This window comes from Ursus maritimus, unplaced genomic scaffold, assembly GCF_017311325.1.
Source record: "Ursus maritimus isolate PB19 unplaced genomic scaffold, ASM1731132v1 scaffold_5, whole genome shotgun sequence".
In the NCBI taxonomy this organism is placed as follows: Eukaryota; Metazoa; Chordata; class Mammalia; order Carnivora; family Ursidae; genus Ursus; species Ursus maritimus.
The window spans coordinates 63,844,162-63,863,077 of record NW_024426663.1 but is presented as its reverse complement, the minus strand read 5'-3'; the positions used below and the strand labels follow the sequence as shown (position 1 = coordinate 63,863,077).

Here is an 18,916-nt window from a genome sequence, read left to right as displayed (position 1 = left end):
ATGCTAACCTTACTACATATGAAGATCGTTTGAAGACATTTAAGCAAAGCTTGGCATTTTTTTACCAAAAAAACTGATTTTGGTAGACGTGACATTTTATATTGAGTGAAAAGTGTTACTGAAGTCTTAATAAATTGAAGGAACCTGGTTTTCAGCCTTTTCCTGCATTCATGAAATCATAGCATTTTAAATGAACTAGAAAGGACTTAAGTGGTCAAGCAGTCTCTAAATCACTGTTGTATACATGAAGGAGTGAAAGCGTAGAGATTCCCTACCAGAGATGACTGACATTTGATTTCAAGAATTGTGTCCTGGCAAAGAGGGATTTTATTTTGTTTTTTAGTGAATTCTTTAAAGACTCTTAGTAGTTGTTTGTTTGTTTTTTTTTTTTTGGCTGAAACATTCCCAAGAAAAAGTAAGTATTGATTTACATATAATTTACATGCAGTGACTGTAGATCAAATTTTTTTTAAAGATTTTATTTGAGAGAGAGAAAGTGAGCGAGAGAGGGAGAGAGAGCATGAGCAGGGGGAGGGACAGGGAGAGGGAGAAGCAGGCTCCTCGTTGAGTGGGAGCCCAAAGTGGGACTGGATCCCAGGACCCTGAGATCATGACCTGAGCCTATACACACAGACACACACACACACACACACACACGCACGCACGCACGCACGCACACAGGCAAAACTTCTATATATATATATATATATATATATATATATATATAAGCTTAGCAAAAATATTTTTGTGTTCCCCTAAAAGTTTCTGGCTCAAGAAAATTTAGTTTTAATTTACAGAATGATATAACTGATTATGTTTCAAATTGGAAAATAATTAGTCACACCAAATGTTTTCTGTTTGTATCTGTCTCTCTGACTGTGAGCCATCATACTTATTTCATTCTGTCCATATTGGCCCTTGGAGCAATAGGAGTAGCCCTTCCTCCCGAACACTCAGCAGCAGGGTCAGTGTCTACAGCCGTGGATGTGTAATTGGTTCAGAGTAAGGGAACCTTTTTCTCCCCATCGCCTGCGATGTAGAACATCAGAGTAGGAAACACATAAAAGCATAGCTGCTGTAGGATAGACAGCGCTCTTTTCTCCCCTCACCCCAGTTGGTTTCACAAGTACCTTTAAGGATACATGGTTTTGCAAACACTGCTCCGAGAGTTAGATGAAGAAATTTTTGAAGAAAAGAATTTGATACAGTCTGTCTAGTCATTAAAATATTCTGCCTTGTTGCAAACTTAATTTTCTATTTGTTGTTCACTTTTGGCTGCAAGGTTTATAATTTTTACCTCCTATAGGGTGAGACAGGACTGTAGAAGTGCTTCAAACGTCTAAGGAATGCTACTTACGAAAAGTTGCACATCATATGTTGTTCCAAATGATGAAGTGCTTTTTTCCAAGAAAACTTTTTAAATGTCATAGTATGGAAGTTTTCAATTTCGCACCAAAGTAGAGTGCTTTTTCTAATGAACCATCACTTACTTTCAACAAAGTTATAGAAGTAACAGTATATGATTAGTCTTGTTTCACCTGTATTCATTCCTTCTGCCCCAATGGTTATTTTTAAGCAAATCTCAGATATCACGCACTGTCTTATTATCAGGATAGACTTACTTGAGCCAAAGGCTTAAAAAGAATTATAATTCATTAATGTTCAAACTGTTTCCCTTCACAGAAGATTGACATTACCGGAATTCTGATCTTTGGCATGTTTCACATATAAAATACTTGGAGTATGGGAAAACATTTCTACCATTTGGAACTCTTCCACACAGTGTTTTTATATTTGCTTGACCAAATAGTTTTGCTCATGACCATTTTCCCCAACTATATGTGTGGGGCTTTTAAGTATGCTTGTGTGAAATACTAGTCTTTGTAAGATTTTGTTTCACTACTTAAGTATTGGGGACCATGATGCTTTTCCAATTCTGTTTAAGGTAAATCTATTTAAACTGTAAATGCTGTATGTAAATGCTAAAAATGTAAATACTGTTAACTAGTTCATTTTCAGTCAGTACCATAAATTCCTTTATAGATATATGTAATTTTGAAATGAATATAAATTTTAGTTGTATTACTTGTTCTTATTGTCCCTTGTCCTTCAGGTTCTTGTGTTGTTCGAGATGCCACTGGGAACGTTAATGACACTATTGTAACAGAGCTAACAAACTGTACTTCTGCAGCCTGCAAGTTAAACTTTGACTTTTCATCTTGTGAAAGCAATCCTTGTTACTACGGCCTAATGAACAATTTCCAGGTGAGCCTCATGTTTATGTTATACCGACATTGTATATCTAGGGGTCAGACTGCCGTCAAATCTGAGCATTCAGAGTACAGCACTCACTTAGAAGGGAGGACCATTGTTACTTTTTACCCAGATAGCTGTTTGGAAAGTCTGTAGATAAATAATTGGGTAAATAGATAAATATTGAAAGGGTAAAATCTGAAGCTGTTCAAGAGCGAAAGGGCTCCCGAAGGTAACACTTTTACGATCGGGTATAATATATAGTATATATACATAGTGTATAGCTTCAGAAAGCAAGGAAGCATCTCACACGTGGTCATATTTGTTGGGTCTATTTCTGGATTCTCTGATCCATTCTTTTGGCATTTCCATCTATCAGTCCACCAGTATCATCCATTCTTGTTTAGAGTAGTTACGTGATAGGTCTTGAAGTCAAGTAGATTGATTCCTCCCACTTTATCCTTTTTCAGAATTGTTTCAGCTATTTTAGTTCCTTTTGCTTTTTTATGTACATTTCAGAATAATGTTTATCTACAAAAAGTCCTGCTAGGATTTTGATAGGAACATATTAAACTTGTGTATCAATTTGGGGAGAATTGACATGTTCACTTTATTGAGTGTTCCAGGCCATGAACTCAGTATGTTTCTCTGTTTATTTAGATCTTCTTTGGTTTCTTTCATCAGCATTGTGTAGTTTTCAGAATACAAGTACTCGACGTGTTTTGTTAGATTTATACCTAAGTATTTCATTTTTATTTGGAGTATTATTTTTTTACAGATTTTCTTTCAAGTAATCTCCACACCCAGTGTGGGGCTTGAACTCACAACCCCGAGGTCCAGAGTTGCATGTTCCACCAATTGAACCCGCCAGGCCACCCCTTAAGTTTTTTAAATGAGTTCAGTACTCAATGAAATGAATTCAGTTTTCTAATTTGAGGTGTCTTCATAATTGCTTTATATTATAACTTCCCTTTTAAAAAAATATTGGTGAGTATCAATTGTGTTAATAGTTAGATAAGGCCATGTAGTCATGCTGTGCTAAACTCCCATTGAACAATAGAATTAAATTCTTAATGGACGCTTGAAAGTTTGTGACCTTTTAGAACATATGAGCTATGTAAAAGATAATACTACTTGTCCAATAGTTAGAGAATATCAATCTTTCTCCTTTTTATTATTACCTCTCTAAGGTTCTGAAACCGAAATGAAATTTTTGTAACATTTATGGGTTTTTACGGAGAGGATTATACTAATTCAAAGTGAAAACTAAAAATTTTGATTCTAGTGTTTTTACAGTTTAGTGTAAACATAAACAGAATAATTGAGAGTTTACTGTATTCTAGAACAATATACATTTTATGTAGAATACTTAAATTTTGTAATAAAATTTGTGACTTAAATTTTTAATGCCTTTTTGTAAATTTTCTCTTTTAAGCAATTGACTGCATTTTCAGTGGTTATAAATATTGAGCCCAATTATGTAATAGAAGTTTGTTTGTTCTAGTCACAAGACTAGGCATAGTCTTAGGAATGAAAGAAAGTATTCATATCCAGCTAATGATTCAGGCCGTTCTGACATTGATATTGTGTATGAAATGCGCAAATGTTGATCTCTGCCCAGTGACTGAAAATGCCAATCAGATTTCTTTGTTGTTACCTTAAAATACAAAAGTGTGTTGTCTTCATCAAGTCCGGTGTGGACTCATTAAAGTTTAGTTTACATAAAGCTGCTTTTCTAATAAAGCTAAATAAATTTTTAAAAAATTTTTTAAATGCTTTCTAAAGTAAGATTAAATGGAAAAAATACTGTAAAAATACAAATTGCTTGTCATTTGATGAAGAATGGTGTATAGAGCATATCTGAGGAGCCTGTAATTTAGAGTCTGATATCGAAATCTATATAAAGCCATACTTGATCACACTGTTTTGCATGTAACGGACTTTTCATACTCAGGAGGAAAAGGGATCTTGGTCACCTTACTTGTCTTAAATTTTTAATTTTACATATATAGTCTTAATGTTTCTGAATATAGTTGTACATTTTCGTGTCCTCTGAAACCTTTAACCCACCATTGCTTAATAGACATTGTGAACCTGTTTGCTCTGTCAGTCAAAATCCTTCATACCCAGACTTACACCCCACTGCCTTCTATCCACACTGAACTCCAGTGGTTGCATGTTTGTACATACACGTGCATACATGCTTACCCTACTCTCTTGGGCTTGTTTTGTTTTGATTTGGTGCTTTACTCTGCTGGGAATGCACCTGCTTTTTTCTTTACTTTTGTCCAAATCTGCCTGCTTTAAAGGAGACCCAGTTCCATGAAGATTTTCTTACACCACAAGTCCTGAACACACACACAAACACCCATACAGAATCTTACCATTCATTTTACTTGCCACTATTCTACCTTTTGTTGGACTTTTGTCTTTTTCCCCCTTACTAAGAGAGAAGACCTGTTTTTGTTCTCTTTGTTTCCACTCTGTATTCTGGACAACACTGGTGTTACCATTATTTACATTTATTATCATTGTCCTTGCTACTCATATTTTATCGCTACATGGTGGGAAATGCAGAAGTTATTGAGTAAATATATAACTAGAAAACAAGAAACTTGGCAAATTTCTAGAAGCATACTGTTTAGAGATGCTAAGCGTAGAGCATTATTTAGTTCAGAGATGATGGAAGAAGAGAAAATGTACTTTTTCCTCAAAACTTGACAGATGGAAGGTTATGGGTACATACAATGCTTGTCGTGTCTGTTTGCCTTAATCCAGCAATGTGTCATGTTCTCTGTTCCTTGCTTTCTCTCTTCATTTATCTCCTGTCTTTGCCCTTATCTTTGAGGTCATTATAGACAGGCACGGAATTTTGTGTTTGATAAGTATATATAGCTGAAATCCAGTCCGCTCATTTTTATCTTGGTCCATCTTATGTGTCCTTTCTAATCTCCTTCCCTATAGACAGGATTGGCAATGCTAATCTGGTATAAACAGCTGTGAAACACAGTGATTGTGAAAAACACATGGCATATACCTAACCACATTGTTACTGAAGGGTTGAATAGAAAATCATCTTTTCAAGATTTTTTTTTCCCCTTGAAATGCTTAGAGAGGACAGTGCTAATGTTGATTAACACCCTTTAATGTATTCTTCATTATTAACACTGAGTCTTTTGAAAGATACAGGGGGAGATATTAAATGGAACAAGGTGGAATTATGTACACTGGTAACCAGATTAATGGATCATGGCCAGGGACCGTGCCTATAGTGAACTTTACATCTGGTTTAAAGTATCAAATTACAGTCAAGTGTAAAATAATCACTAACACCTTAAACCCAATTTCCTTATCTCCTTGGTGTCAGTTGGCACATGGTCTTGGTCAGTATAAATGAAAAGCAGGGCTGCCTGGGTAGCTTAGTCAGTTAAGCTTCCACCTCTTGATTTTGGCTCAGGTCATGATCTCAGGGTCGTGAAATGGAGCCCTGCATAGGGCTCCAAGCTGGGCAGGGAGGCTGCTTAATGTTCTCTTTCTCCCTCTCCCGCTGCCCTTCCCCCCACTTGGTGCTCTCTCTTTCAAATAAGTAATCTTTATATATACATATATATATACACACACACACACATACACACATATATATATATATTAATGTGTATATATATACTATATGTGTATATATGTGTGTGTGTGTATATATATTATATGTATATGAAAAGTAAATCTCTCCTAAAGAAGTAATGAATTTAGGTGATGGTCACTGTTCACTACTGGTGAAATTTATAGTGATGGGTCAAGTTGACAGTACCTGAATCCACCATCTTTTCCACCTCAATTTTATTTTTTCACAGTTTTCAAAAATATAAAGGAACAGTGCAGTGAATACCTGTATACCTGTCCCTTCACTTAAATTTACTAGTTGTTTGTATTTTACCCCATTGCTTTATCTTTGTATATATGTATAGTCTTTTTCTCCTCAACCATATGAGAACGAATTAAACACATCATAAAATGTCCGTCAGTTTGAAGTTTTTGAGATAGTCTACATGAGCACAGTGTAGTTATCCCGCTTAAGCAATTTAATGTTGACAAAATACTGTTATCTAAATGTATATTCCATCTTCATTTTCCCCACTTGTTTCAGTAATGTCCCTTACAGCTATTTTTCTTAAATCCAGATGCAATCTAGGTCATGCATGGCATTTAGTTATTATGTTATTTAAAAATCCTTTAATCTAGGACTTTCCAGCTTGCCTGTTTTAATCTTCCACGACATTGATATTTTAAAGAATTCGAGCAAGTTACTTTGAATTTTGCCCCTCAGTTTGGATTTTTCTGGTTGTCTTCTCATGATCTAAGTGATCAGTCCATTTTTTTAAAACTTCATTAGGGAAATGTTTGAACATGTATGAAGATTGAGAATGCAGTGAAATTTAACATACATTTTCCAGCTTTACCAATCACCAGTGCTTGGTTGACTTTGTTTTATTTACAACTTCCTACTTCCCAGATTATTTAAAGACCAATCATAGACTTAGATCCTTTCAGGTAGAAATATTTCCACATTTAGCTTTAATATTTAAGATCTCTTTTTAAAAAGAAAAAACATAACCACAGTACCAATCTACTACCTTAATGTCAAAAAAGAAAAAAAAAAAACCCAGAAAGAAAGAACCTACCTGACAAGAAGTGTATTGTACCATCTTGAAATATTCCTGCCAATAAGTTTGTACTTCAGTCTGATCACCTGTCGGGGTCTATCAGTTGATTAGAAATACAAAGGTGAGAGCAGCAGGTTAAATAACACAAGCCGGAGGTGCAGTCAGCAGAGTCCAGGGTGTGAGGCTTCTACAGGACAATGACCTAAAAATAATAAAATGTAGAGGAAACCAACAGTGAGCCTGTGGATTGAAAAAGACTTAAGAGACATATCAACCAAATTTAAGGTGTAGTCCCTTTGTGGATCCTGGTTTAAACAAACTATTGAAAAAGGCAAGAAAAGATGGACAGGTTGGGGGAATTTGAATGCTAATAGGATATTTGGTGAGGTTAAGGAATTGCTTACTTTTCAATCTGGGACAGCGGCTTTGCAGTTAGAGTTTTTTAAAGTGCTTTACCCATCAGAGGAACGTACTGAAACATTTATGCATTAAGATGTATCTGGGGTTTGACTCAAATGATGTGGGGATTGGTTCATTATGCTATTCTCTCTGCTATTGTATATCTTTGAAATTTTACCAAATAAGAAGATTGAAGGTAAGGGCTCATGGTAAATCTGTTTCAGAAATTTACAATGCACATAACTATTATTCCTGTTCATTATTATCATATTTCCCTGATATTAGTTTCCTTCATTAGCATAATAAAGATATATAGTATTGTGGTTTTTTTAAGTGGTTTGTAAGACTTAATTTTCCATTTTTTTCCCTTTTTTAAGGTAATGAGCATGGTGTCTGGATTTGCACCATTAATTTCTGCTGGTATCTTTTCAGCCACTCTTTCTTCTGCATTAGCATCCCTTGTGAGTGCTCCCAAAATATTTCAGGTAGGTATTTTCACATTACAGTCTTTATTGAAGGGGAGTTTATAGTAATACATACATATGGTAATAAATCTGTATATCTAATTCTGTTACATTTCCTACTAATATTTATGTTTCTTCACTAGGCTCTTTGTAAGGACAACATCTACCCAGCTTTCCAGATGTTTGCTAAAGGTTATGGGAAAAATAATGAACCTCTTCGTGGCTACATCTTAACATTCTTAATTGCCCTTGGATTCATCTTAATTGGTTAGTCATATAAATGGTGTGCTAATATGGATTTTGGAGTATTTACAGTATTAGCTCTAAACATTGAATTATTAAATTATAAATAAAACCTTACTTTGCCTAGTAAACAAAGTTTCTTTGTGATCAATTAAAAGAATATATAGAAAATACTGCAAATAATAGTGCTCAGTACATACTTGCTAAAATTATTACCATTATTAAATCCTCATGAGAGGGAACTTCTAGGTTCTTGTCCCTAAAACAAATGAGAAAATAGCATAAGGGAAAGGATTTCAGAGCCCCCTTCTTCCACTGCTGAAGATGACAGTGGGCTTTTATTGAAAGTCTGAGGATACCACCATGTGTGGAAACTCACTCTCGTGTAACACTGCTAGATATCTATTTGTTAAGGCTACTTTGGGGGAACAAGTTAGCAATGTTGAGTAAAGTTTCTCACAATCCAGCAATTCTCTTTAGGAGTATTTACCCTAGAGAAACTTGAATATATACCCAAAGAGCCATATGCAAAGATGTTTTCAGTGTCATTAATTATAGTAGTGAAAAATGGAAGCAACATGAATAGCTACTAACAGAAGAATGAAACTGCAGAATAATATTCAGGAGTAAAAAAAATGAATAAAATTAACTTTCATATATCTATATGAATGACTCTGCAATATAATAAATTACCAAAACAAATTGCAGAATTATAAATATTGTGTGATATTATTTGTCTAACTTTTAAAATACCCAAAATAGGACTGCCTGCTTGTGGACTATATATGTGTTTAGTAAAACTATATAATATCATTGGAAAGAATATACCAGCTTTGGAGGAGTTGAGGTATAAAGGTTTCCAACTGAGGACCTAAGGTTTGATTCTTGAGAAGTAAAATATACAAAGTATGTATGATAAAATATAAGTCTTCATTAAGTCTGAAGGGTGGATATTCCTTAGGCTGTCATTTAAAAGTTTAAAATAATTTCATTTTTTAAAAAGTCAAAAAATACCTAATGTGTCAATAAATATACGTCGTGTTTCTTTTGCAGCTGAACTGAATGTTATTGCTCCAATTATCTCTAATTTCTTCCTTGCGTCATATGCATTGATCAATTTTTCGGTGTTCCATGCATCACTTGCCAAATCTCCAGGTGATCTTACATTTTTTTAAAATTTTGTAAATGTACTAGTGTCTTTGATTTTAGAAAAAATAAGACTTTAACATTTTAAAAGATGTTATTGTGAATGTTTAGCCCATTAATGCTCAGTCAGCCTTTGCAGTTAGTCAAATTGAGTTTTCGAAGATCTCTTTATCATGAAGTTTCCCAGTAATATACTGTTTCTTGTCTTCGAAGCATGTAAGAGCATTGATCTCAAATTCTTTTTTTTTTTTTAAAGGAGAATCTTTTTTTTTTTTTAAGATTTTATTTATTTATTTGACAGAGATAGAGACAGCCAGCGAGAGAGGGAACACAAGCAGGGGGAGTGGGAGAGGAAGAAGCAGGCTCATAGCAGAAGAGCCTGATGTGGGGCTCGATCCCATAACACCTGGATGATGCCCTGAGCTGAAGGCAGACGCTTAACCGCTGTGCCACCCAGGCGCCCCTGATCTCAAATTCTGACTAACACTTCAGAAGAATTATTGTCCTTTTCTTTTCCTGTTTTTGTTGATTTCTGTTTCAAGTTCTGAGAACATTATTATGGTATTGTCAACCTGCCCTAAAGAATATTTTCAACACAATAAGTTGCTACTGGAAAAGGTCTCTTGCAACTGAAAAAGTGCCTCAAACACTTTTACTGGGGGCTTTTTGTTATAAACCATAACAACAGTTGGGCATCAGGGAAAGAAGTGAAGGAACAAAAAGCACTTTTCCTTCTAAGGACCTAAAAGCCTCTCAGAACTTTAGGAATATAAATTTCAGAGGTGTCTGTGTGGCTATAAAGGCAGCACAAGGGATGTTTGTACTGGCCTCTTCTTTATCTTGGCAGTATTAATATCAGTATCCTGGTTGTGATAGTCTAGTATCATTTTGCAAGATGTTATCATCAATGGAAATTAGGTAAAAGGTCCCCAGAGTTTCTTTAGACTCTTTTTCATAACTTTGTGTGAAATTGAATTTAAAAAAATATAAAATATATTAAATTATGATTTAAAAATATTTTTTGGCTATGGAATAAAACTTTTAAAACATAGTCTTCAGCAATTTTTTTAGAGTGAGCTTAATTCTTAAATACTTCATCAAAAGTACATTGCTATACTCAACTGTTAATTTTTCTAGCAGGTGGATTAACTTTTAACAATTTTCAAAAATATTCTGTTTGGACTCTTCTGTATATTCATTAGAATAAGGATATGTCTTATGCTAAAATCCAGAACATAAAACCACACTATTAAGAGCTGGGTTTGAAAACTTCTTTCAGTCTTTTGTAGTTTTTAACCATTCATTAAGATAGGCTGATTTAAACTTTTTTTGTTGAAGAGTTTATTGAATACAGAAACTAGTAACATAGAATAAGACGGAAGTAAAAATATGGGTTCTCTTCATGGCCTTCAAAAATTATGCTCAGTAACGCTCTATGACTTCACTGTTACACATTAGCTTTAGACTTACTATTTAAGTGACCACAAAGAAAGTTATTTGGTGCGTACATATGTACCACTGTCTAAAGCAGATAGGGTATTTGAGTGACTTCAATGTATCTGTTTTATTTGTGATTGTTAGGGTGGCGTCCTGCATTCAAATACTACAACATGTGGATATCACTTCTTGGAGCGATTCTCTGTTGCATAGTGATGTTCGTTATTAACTGGTGGGCTGCATTGCTAACATATGTGATAGTCCTTGGGCTGTATATTTATGTTACCTACAAAAAACCAGGTCAGTAATTTTTTACATTTATTATTTCAAGCTAGAAAATATCTAGAAATTCCTTGTTACTTTTCATATCTAAGCATCATCTTTTGTGTACTTGAAAGGTGCTTTGTAAAACCTAAAATACTTCATTTCCAATTACATGTAGTTTTAGTGAAATAATTACCACAGGGCTTTATTCTCTGGAATTCCTACTTACCCATAAATTAAATTTAACTCTTCCTACTTAAAGAAAAATGAGAAATTTGTATTATTAACATATTGGTGGCCTCAATATACTTTAAAAATTTCTTTGAAAGGATTAGACTTAGTGAAATCGCTCCTGTAGTAGCTGTTTGCCTAATAAACATAATGTGTTACTACTGTAGTCTTAGTACCTGCTGTGTAGTCAGTACCACAGGATTTACAGTGTATTAGAAAGATGTGGTATCTTCCCTGTATAGCAGGGAAGATTTGACAAAGGTGTTTTTAACTGGGAAATAAAGATTACCCAGAAGGTGTCTCACTGATAACTATTGGCTGTATCTCCACATAAGACAATGATACTCGGGAATGTTGGGATTGATCCAGTGTCGTATGGTGACCTCTAACTCTCAGGGAAGAACCAGTGAAAAAGGTTTGACAAGTTTGGGCCCCAAAAGAATAATTTAGGAAGAAATTACAAGAGTGGTTGCAGTGTAGTTATGTGAAACTGTGAGGAAACATTTTGTAATCCAGATATGACACAATGAGGTTTTGGATAAGAGTGCTGGGTTTAGAAATGAAATGGACAAAGAAGGTAATGTTTTAACCATCTTAGAAACAGTTATTTCTCTAAAATAACAAATGTCTAAAATCATATTTGGTGTCCAGGCTGTTTATTCAATACAGAGTGAAATTTGCCTGTTCAAATAACTTAAACTGTTAAGTACTATAAATGGTACTTGCAGAGTTTTAAAATCTTTCAGTCAGAGATCTGCCTCTTTCCCATTAGCCTCTGGCTATATAAACAATAATTTTAAAATTATTTGTGGAACTTTCTTGAGTGGCATGCACGGCATGTCTGCAGCCCTGTCACCTTAGTTCTTTCTGCATACTTTAAAAGCAATTATAGTTCAGATTAGCATTATCATAGTGTCATGCTATGGACTTGAACTATCGAAAGTTCTGAGTACGTTGGTTTATTTTAGCAATTGATTTTTTAAGTCTCAAAGCGCTGTTTACTTCTCTATGTCTCAAATTGGTTATTGATTGTTGGTTAATATTGGTGTATTGCTGCATGAACACTGTCTTCCCACAGATGTGAACTGGGGATCCTCTACACAAGCTTTGACTTACCTAAATGCCCTGCAGCATTCAATTCGTCTTTCAGGAGTGGAAGACCATGTGAAGAACTTTAGGTGAGCAGTAAGGTAACATAGAATCACACCGTAGGTGGCAGTCAGTTCTTTACTTACCATTCAGTAGCATTTTTGTCTGCTGCTATTTCATAAGAAATTTCCTGAAAGCATAGATTATTGTTTTTTGTTTTGCTTGGACTTTGCTTGGGCAGTTTGTTCAAAAAGAAGGATGAGATTTCTTAGTTATCAAAAGTTGACAAAGAGGTGAATTATCTAACTTACAAAAATGTTATGAGAGTGCAAGTGTTGGAAATCTCCCATCTGAAGGCTTTTAAGTGTCAGCTCTCAAAAAGTGAACCGTTTCTTCCTCCTGTGGCCACCGAAGTTCTCTAAGTCTAGAACTACTAAGGAGAGTCGAAGTTAATTTACCATCAGTAAAAATCTTTTGCTTTGTTTTGTTATAGGAATGGGAACATTGAAAAAAAATGTTTTATTCCAAAATAGGTTTTTAAATCTTTATCAGAATTACGTAAACATAGTTGAGAGAGGAAAAACTTGGGTTCGTCATGAAAATCCGTAGTTGCCCAAATTCTTGTGTTCCTCTTTGTGACATACCACAGGCAACTACTTTCAGCTCTTTGCTGATTCATTTAGTAATTACTTGATATTCCCAAACATCATAGTGGTTTTGCCCTACTTTTGATGTTTTAGGCCTTATCTGTAGATGTCCTTCATCCGCATGTGGTTGCACACACATGCACTCTCCTCTCTATCCCATCCTCACAGTGTACTTTTAGGTCATTATTTTGATTATGGTCGTACTTTATATTTTTATAAGTTTTTAAAATGATTCCCGGCTGAGCCATGTAGTAAATTATATTGCTTTTTCTTTCCTGTACAGCTTTGTTTCCTCTGGAGCCTTTCTTTTCTTTTCTTTCTTTACTTTATATGTATCACCATCTCACCCTTGAACAAACTTAGCAAAAGATGTTGTTTTCTTAGCTTCGTAGTTTCTGTTTCTTTGAAGTGTCTTTCTCACTGTTTCCTGTTTCTTTAATTTGGATTCTTAGATTTTTAGCTTTGTCTGAAGTAATTGTGGTCCATGGCTAGCAAAACTCTGCATTCGTAGGTGGGGCTTGTCAGTGAAGCCCTTAATGTAAATTACTGGGGCTTTACTGGTTCTTTGAGAAATTTAAGTCATCTTGAAGACTTTCTTTTTTTGATATGATTAGATTGACCAGAAAAAAATATTTTAATATTGTGCTTGTTGATAAAAGAGTTCTTAGGTGGGAAAGGAGGTCGGGAGATCTCTGGATTCAGTGTATAAATATTTTCTCACTCCTCCCCTGAAAAGTAGCTGCTTTTGCCCTTAGGTGCTGCTGGTGTCTCACAGACCAGAAGCCGCCGCCGCCGCCTTCTTCTTCTTCTTCTTCTTCTTCTTCTTCTTCTTCTTCTTCTTCTTCTTCTTCTTCTTCTGCTTCTTTTTTAATTAAAAAAAAAAAAAGCCTTTAATTGAAGTAGAGTGGACATATAATACTGAATTAGTTTTAGAGTCACCTGGCTGGCTCAGTGGGTAGAGCATGATCTCAGGGTCATGAGTTCAAGCTCTATGTTAGGCATAGAGCTTACTTAAAAAAAAAAATAATTTAAAAAAAATTTTTTGAAAAATTAAAAAATCTAAATTAGCTTAAGGTATACTACATAGTGATTTTACCATTATATGCATGATGAAATGCACACCATGGTAAGTGTATTATAGTATTATCAACTATTCCTGGTGCTAAACTTTTCATCCCCAAGGCTTACATTAAAACTGAAAGTTTGTACCTCTTAATCCCTTGCACCCATTTTGCTCATCTCCCCAATCCCCTACCCTTTGGTGACCATCAGTTTGTTTACATTTACGAGCCTGTTTCTCTCTTTGTTGTTGCTGTTGTACTAGTTTGTTCTCTATGAATCTGTTTCTCCCTTTGTTGCTGTTCGTTTTCTCTTACCTTTTAGACTCCACATGTAAATGAAATCATATGGTATTTGTCTTTCTCTGGTTTATCTTCCTTAGTATAACACCCTCTAGGTTCATTCTTGTTGTCACAAATGGCAAGATTTCATTATTTTTTATGAACAAGTAATATTCCATTGTGTATATATACCACATATTTTTCATTCATTTATCTCTCACTGGATACTTCGATTTCTTCCATATCTTGACTATTGTAAACAACACTGCAGTAAACAGATGGGTGCATGTATCTTTCCCGATTAGTGTTTTCATTTTCTTCAAGCAAATACCCAGTAGCGAAATTACTGGATCCTATGGTACTTCTCTCTCTGTTGTTTTGAGGAACCTCCATATTGTTTTCCATAGTGGTTGCACCTATTTACATTCCCCAAACACCAGTGCATGAGGGTTCCCTTTGCTCCACATCCTCACTTACTTTTTGTCTTTTGTACTAGCCATTCTGAATATTATGAGGTGATACCTCATTGTGGTTTTGAGACCCTTTCTGGCAAATAAGCCCTAACCTAACAGAATTGGGGAGGATACTTGTTCATCATAGTGATGGAAATGATTTGGTTCTATCTAGTTGTTTCTTGTGCAGAGGTTAAACCAGTGCTTCTTGCTTTGGTCTCTTTACTACATGGCCCCTGCCACTTCCAGAGGTACTTACTACCTCTAACTCATTAGGTATTTTGGTGATTTTTTTTTTTTTTTGGTGTGAAATCAGGTAGCTTCACAGCTTGTTCATAGGCTTTAGGATTTAGCCTCTTCCTGATTTGTCATATCCTTTCTTGTTCTATCTGCTTTCCAGCTTTCAGTATTTCCATACTACTGTGTTTTCTCCTGTCCATATTTTTGTGGGTTTTGTGCCTTAAAAATCCCATTATACAATGGCGTTTTTGGAGGAAGGAGTTAAAATGAAACTGATGTTTACACTCTGTCATCATAACTCGTTGTCATCGCTAATATATTTCGTACTATACTTTTTTGGCATGATACAGCTTTACCAAATTAAGCCTTTGTGATAGATTTACCATTTAGTAAAGATAGGGACTACAAGTTAATTAACTGTAGTACAAGGTTATGTTAAAGTGTACATTAAACTACCATGAAAAAAAGCTGAATTATGCCGCGGCTCTCCAAGACAGACATCACTGTTACGTGATTGTCCAGAGGCGCCTGGATGCTTTATGGCAGGCGGATTTGCTGCACTTGCTCATTCAGGTCCCACATTCCCTGCATCTTGTCAGTCTGCCATTTCCTAGCAGGTGTTTTTGTCCATGTGGTCAGTCATCACCACATCCATGGCATAGCTTACAGGAAAGGGAAACAAAGTGTGGAGGGTAGCCAGCTTCCTTTTTACCGACTTCCTTCTGTAAGTCACTCAGAGGGTCAGTCGTAAGCTACCAGGAAGGCTAGGAATTATGTAATTTCAACATGGGGAGCTATTTAAACTGCTAAAGCTCAGATGGGGAGACTGAGCAGTCTGGGCCATAGGGAATGAGGTCATGTTTGATTCCTCCAAAGCCATTCTTCCAGACAGGACTGGTTTTTCAGATAGCTTGCTAAAATTCTAAATAGGTTAGTTTTTGTTTTGTTCTATTTTTTATAGTCTTTATTCAAGTTTTCATGCTTATTTTATGAGGTTAAGAACTACCCTAACATTTCACTTAGTGGTTAAGTCAGAAGTTTTAATTTATTTACTTTTTGTTAAAGTTCGTTTTAATTATATAAATTCTTATTGTAAAGAATTTTTGGTAATGTTTGAACTTATAAAATGGATGCTCGAATATTTTTTCATAAAATAGCATTGATTTCCATTTCTAGTCAGCTAAAATCAAGAGTTAAGCATATGTGAAAGTCATGCCACTGTCTTGTGTCTACAAAGGCAATTGAATTTAGTTTTGATTTTCATCATAATTAATTAGAATTAAAACTTTTACTTCAAATAGAAACCTTCAAATCAACCGTAGGTGATTTTTTGGATATAACAGCTGTCATTAAAACTAAGCCAGATTAGAGAGGGCTGATATTATGAATTAGAAATCACTATGATGTGATCAAGCTAAAAAAGAAGGTGACCTGTTTGTACATGAAGGTAAAGCCATGCTCAGTGAAAGTTTTGTGAACTCTGTGAAAGAACTGGAATATTTATTACCTTGAGAAGATGAGGGGCACCTGAGTGGCTCAGTTGTTAAGCGTCTGCCTTCAGCTCAGGGTGTGATCCCAGGGTCCTGGGATCGAGCCCCCCACATCGGGCTCCATGCTCTGCTGGGAGCCTGCTTCTTCCTCTCCCACTCCCCCTGCTTGTGTTCCCTCTCTCGCTGGCTGTCTCTCTCTCTGTCAAATAAATAAATAAAATAAAATAAAATTTAAAAGATAAAAAGTTGTTACATATATTTAATATAACTATTATATTTCTTCCTGTAATACCTACCAGAATCTTGATGTATAATATTACCTGTTATTTTAGAAGGACATTTGGCATGATCTGGTTTCTGCATTTCTCCTGTGCTGAGAAACCCTGGTTAAAAGTCCTCTTCTTTTGAGAATACTGTGTCCTGTGTCCTGAGGGCAGTTGCATGAAGGAGATTCTAGTGTAATAATACATTCTTAAGAGAAGCAACTTAGAAACGTGTCCATGTTATCAAAAATCTCAACTTCTCTAATTTTGTTTTATTTTTTAATCTTAAATTAGGCCACAGTGTCTTGTTATGACAGGTGCTCCAAACTCACGCCCAGCTTTGCTTCATCTTGTTCATGATTTCACAAAAAATGTTGGTTTGATGATCTGTAGTCATGTACATATGGTAAGTGTTTGCATTGCTTTTTTATATTAAAACGTTTTTTGCTCTCTATATATGATTTGTAATTTGTGGGGGTTTCTGGGTATGAAATGATTTGACAAGATAAATCTGTTGAGTTTGGGGTTTTTTTGAAGTTATTTTCTTCAAAGTATTACAGCCTCTAAACTGTCTCAAAACCTTATTTTAGAAAAGATTTTAGAATTTTCAATCTTCATTTTTTTTCTTATTTAATAGGAGATTTTACCAAACTATATTTCTCTTATAGAATGGTTTGGCTAAGAAAAGTAGCTTCTTGATAACTAAGGAGTCTAAATGAATTACAGCATGTGTATCTTCTTACTAATATTTCTCATACTTTTCTGAGAACTCTGGGAACATTTACCACCAGAAATAAAAAGAGGTTCGAGGAGGTAGATGAATTGTGGTAAATATCTAGCATCCAGTACGTAAGAAGAGCAGAGTGAATGCTGAATTTCCAAGTTCGAACACTGTTAATTGCCTGTTCATTTGTGTTTTAACCACAAGTACTAACATTATTAAAAATAGTGGTAAACTTTTCACCCAAAAGTGGTTTTCTATTTTTGACATCTTGGCTATTGAAAAGAATTGCTAGATGATGGGTCGCCTGTTCTGCATGAGAAATAGGAGTATTTGTCATATTAGCTTTTGTCCCAAACTGTTCATCTCGTTAGAAATGTGTATTGGATGACCTATGTCTCAGCTCCTGCTAGAGTTGCTCTTACGCTTGTATAGTCGCAAAGTCAAAGCCGTGTCTGGCAGAGAACATGGGGACACTGGCCCCAGGTCCCCCATTAGGACCTGTGAAGTTTTTCAGCTTGTCTCCAAGTTGATCAGTTCAGGTTGGGGTTTTGACCACAAGAAATTACAAATTAGGCACCTCCCAGGAATAGCAAATTGTATTTTTCCTTTACTTTTTCATGAACAATTAAGGCGTTCTCTTAAACCTGCTTTTAGATTTTTGCTTTATATACATTTGCATATGGCACATTTTATGTGTTGCTTGCAAGGATCAAAATAGAATTGGAAGTTGAAAAACCTCATTTCCTTAATTCTCTTCATCATTTAACAGAAGTATGAAGAAAAAAAATGCATTTATATTTTACAGCAAACTTGCATTTTCAGTGATATTTTCAGCTTCCTGAGAATTAATAACTCAGACATTGGGGACAAATTAAAAATAAGCTAGGAAACTTCCGGTAGAAAAACAGAAGGCTCTTATTTTTCTCCATGTGATCTCTTGTCCATTTTCAACAATTTCTAATTTCTCTCATTTACTTAGTATATTGAAAAACTTCCTATTTATGTTTCTGTGTGTATTTCTTCCTCTTCTCCCTTTTCATGGTGCCTCCTGTGCTTTAACTCTTCCATTAACCCTGCCTTGTCATCATCTTCAGTGCTATGGAAAGAATTCATTGACATGAAAATGAAATGTTTTGCCATACTTCTCTCCCATCCCCAAGGTTTAGGCAGCTTGTTTAAGCTAGTATAACGGGGTGGTCTTCATAAATGTGGACTGTATTATCTTTCAGTTAAAGGCATAATTAATATTCTTATCCAAAAGGGCCCTCGAAGACAAGCCATGAAAGAGATGTCCGTTGATCAAGCCAAATATCAGCGGTGGCTTATCAAAAACAAGATGAAGGCTTTTTATGCCCCAGTACATGCAGATGATTTGAGAGAGGGTGCACAGTACTTGATGCAGGTAAATACATTACGCCTTTCAAATAACAAAATTCGAGTTTTGTGTGACCTTTTAAAACCTTTTGCATTCTAGGTGTCATTCTTCATATTAATAAAAATGGTATATCTTTTAAAATATCTTTATTACTACTAAGATTTGTGTAATCTGAGCACTTAAGGAACTACAGAGATA

At 35.1% G+C, this 18,916-nt stretch overlaps 1 protein-coding gene across 1 annotated transcript in view; it reads left to right on the top strand.

Moving 5' to 3' along the window:
• The window catches only part of SLC12A2 (solute carrier family 12 member 2), a 102,062-nt gene that overhangs the window by 55,494 nt on the left and 27,652 nt on the right, over positions 1-18,916 (top strand). Inside the window, exons 10-17 of the mRNA XM_008699034.2 lie at positions 2,114-2,265; positions 7,691-7,798; positions 7,921-8,044; positions 9,074-9,175; positions 10,748-10,903; positions 12,177-12,276; positions 16,914-17,025; positions 18,605-18,745. Coding sequence (XP_008697256.2) covers positions 2,114-2,265; positions 7,691-7,798; positions 7,921-8,044; positions 9,074-9,175; positions 10,748-10,903; positions 12,177-12,276; positions 16,914-17,025; positions 18,605-18,745 — 995 coding nt within the window. The remainder of the gene's footprint in view (positions 1-2,113; positions 2,266-7,690; positions 7,799-7,920; positions 8,045-9,073; positions 9,176-10,747; positions 10,904-12,176; positions 12,277-16,913; positions 17,026-18,604; positions 18,746-18,916) is intronic.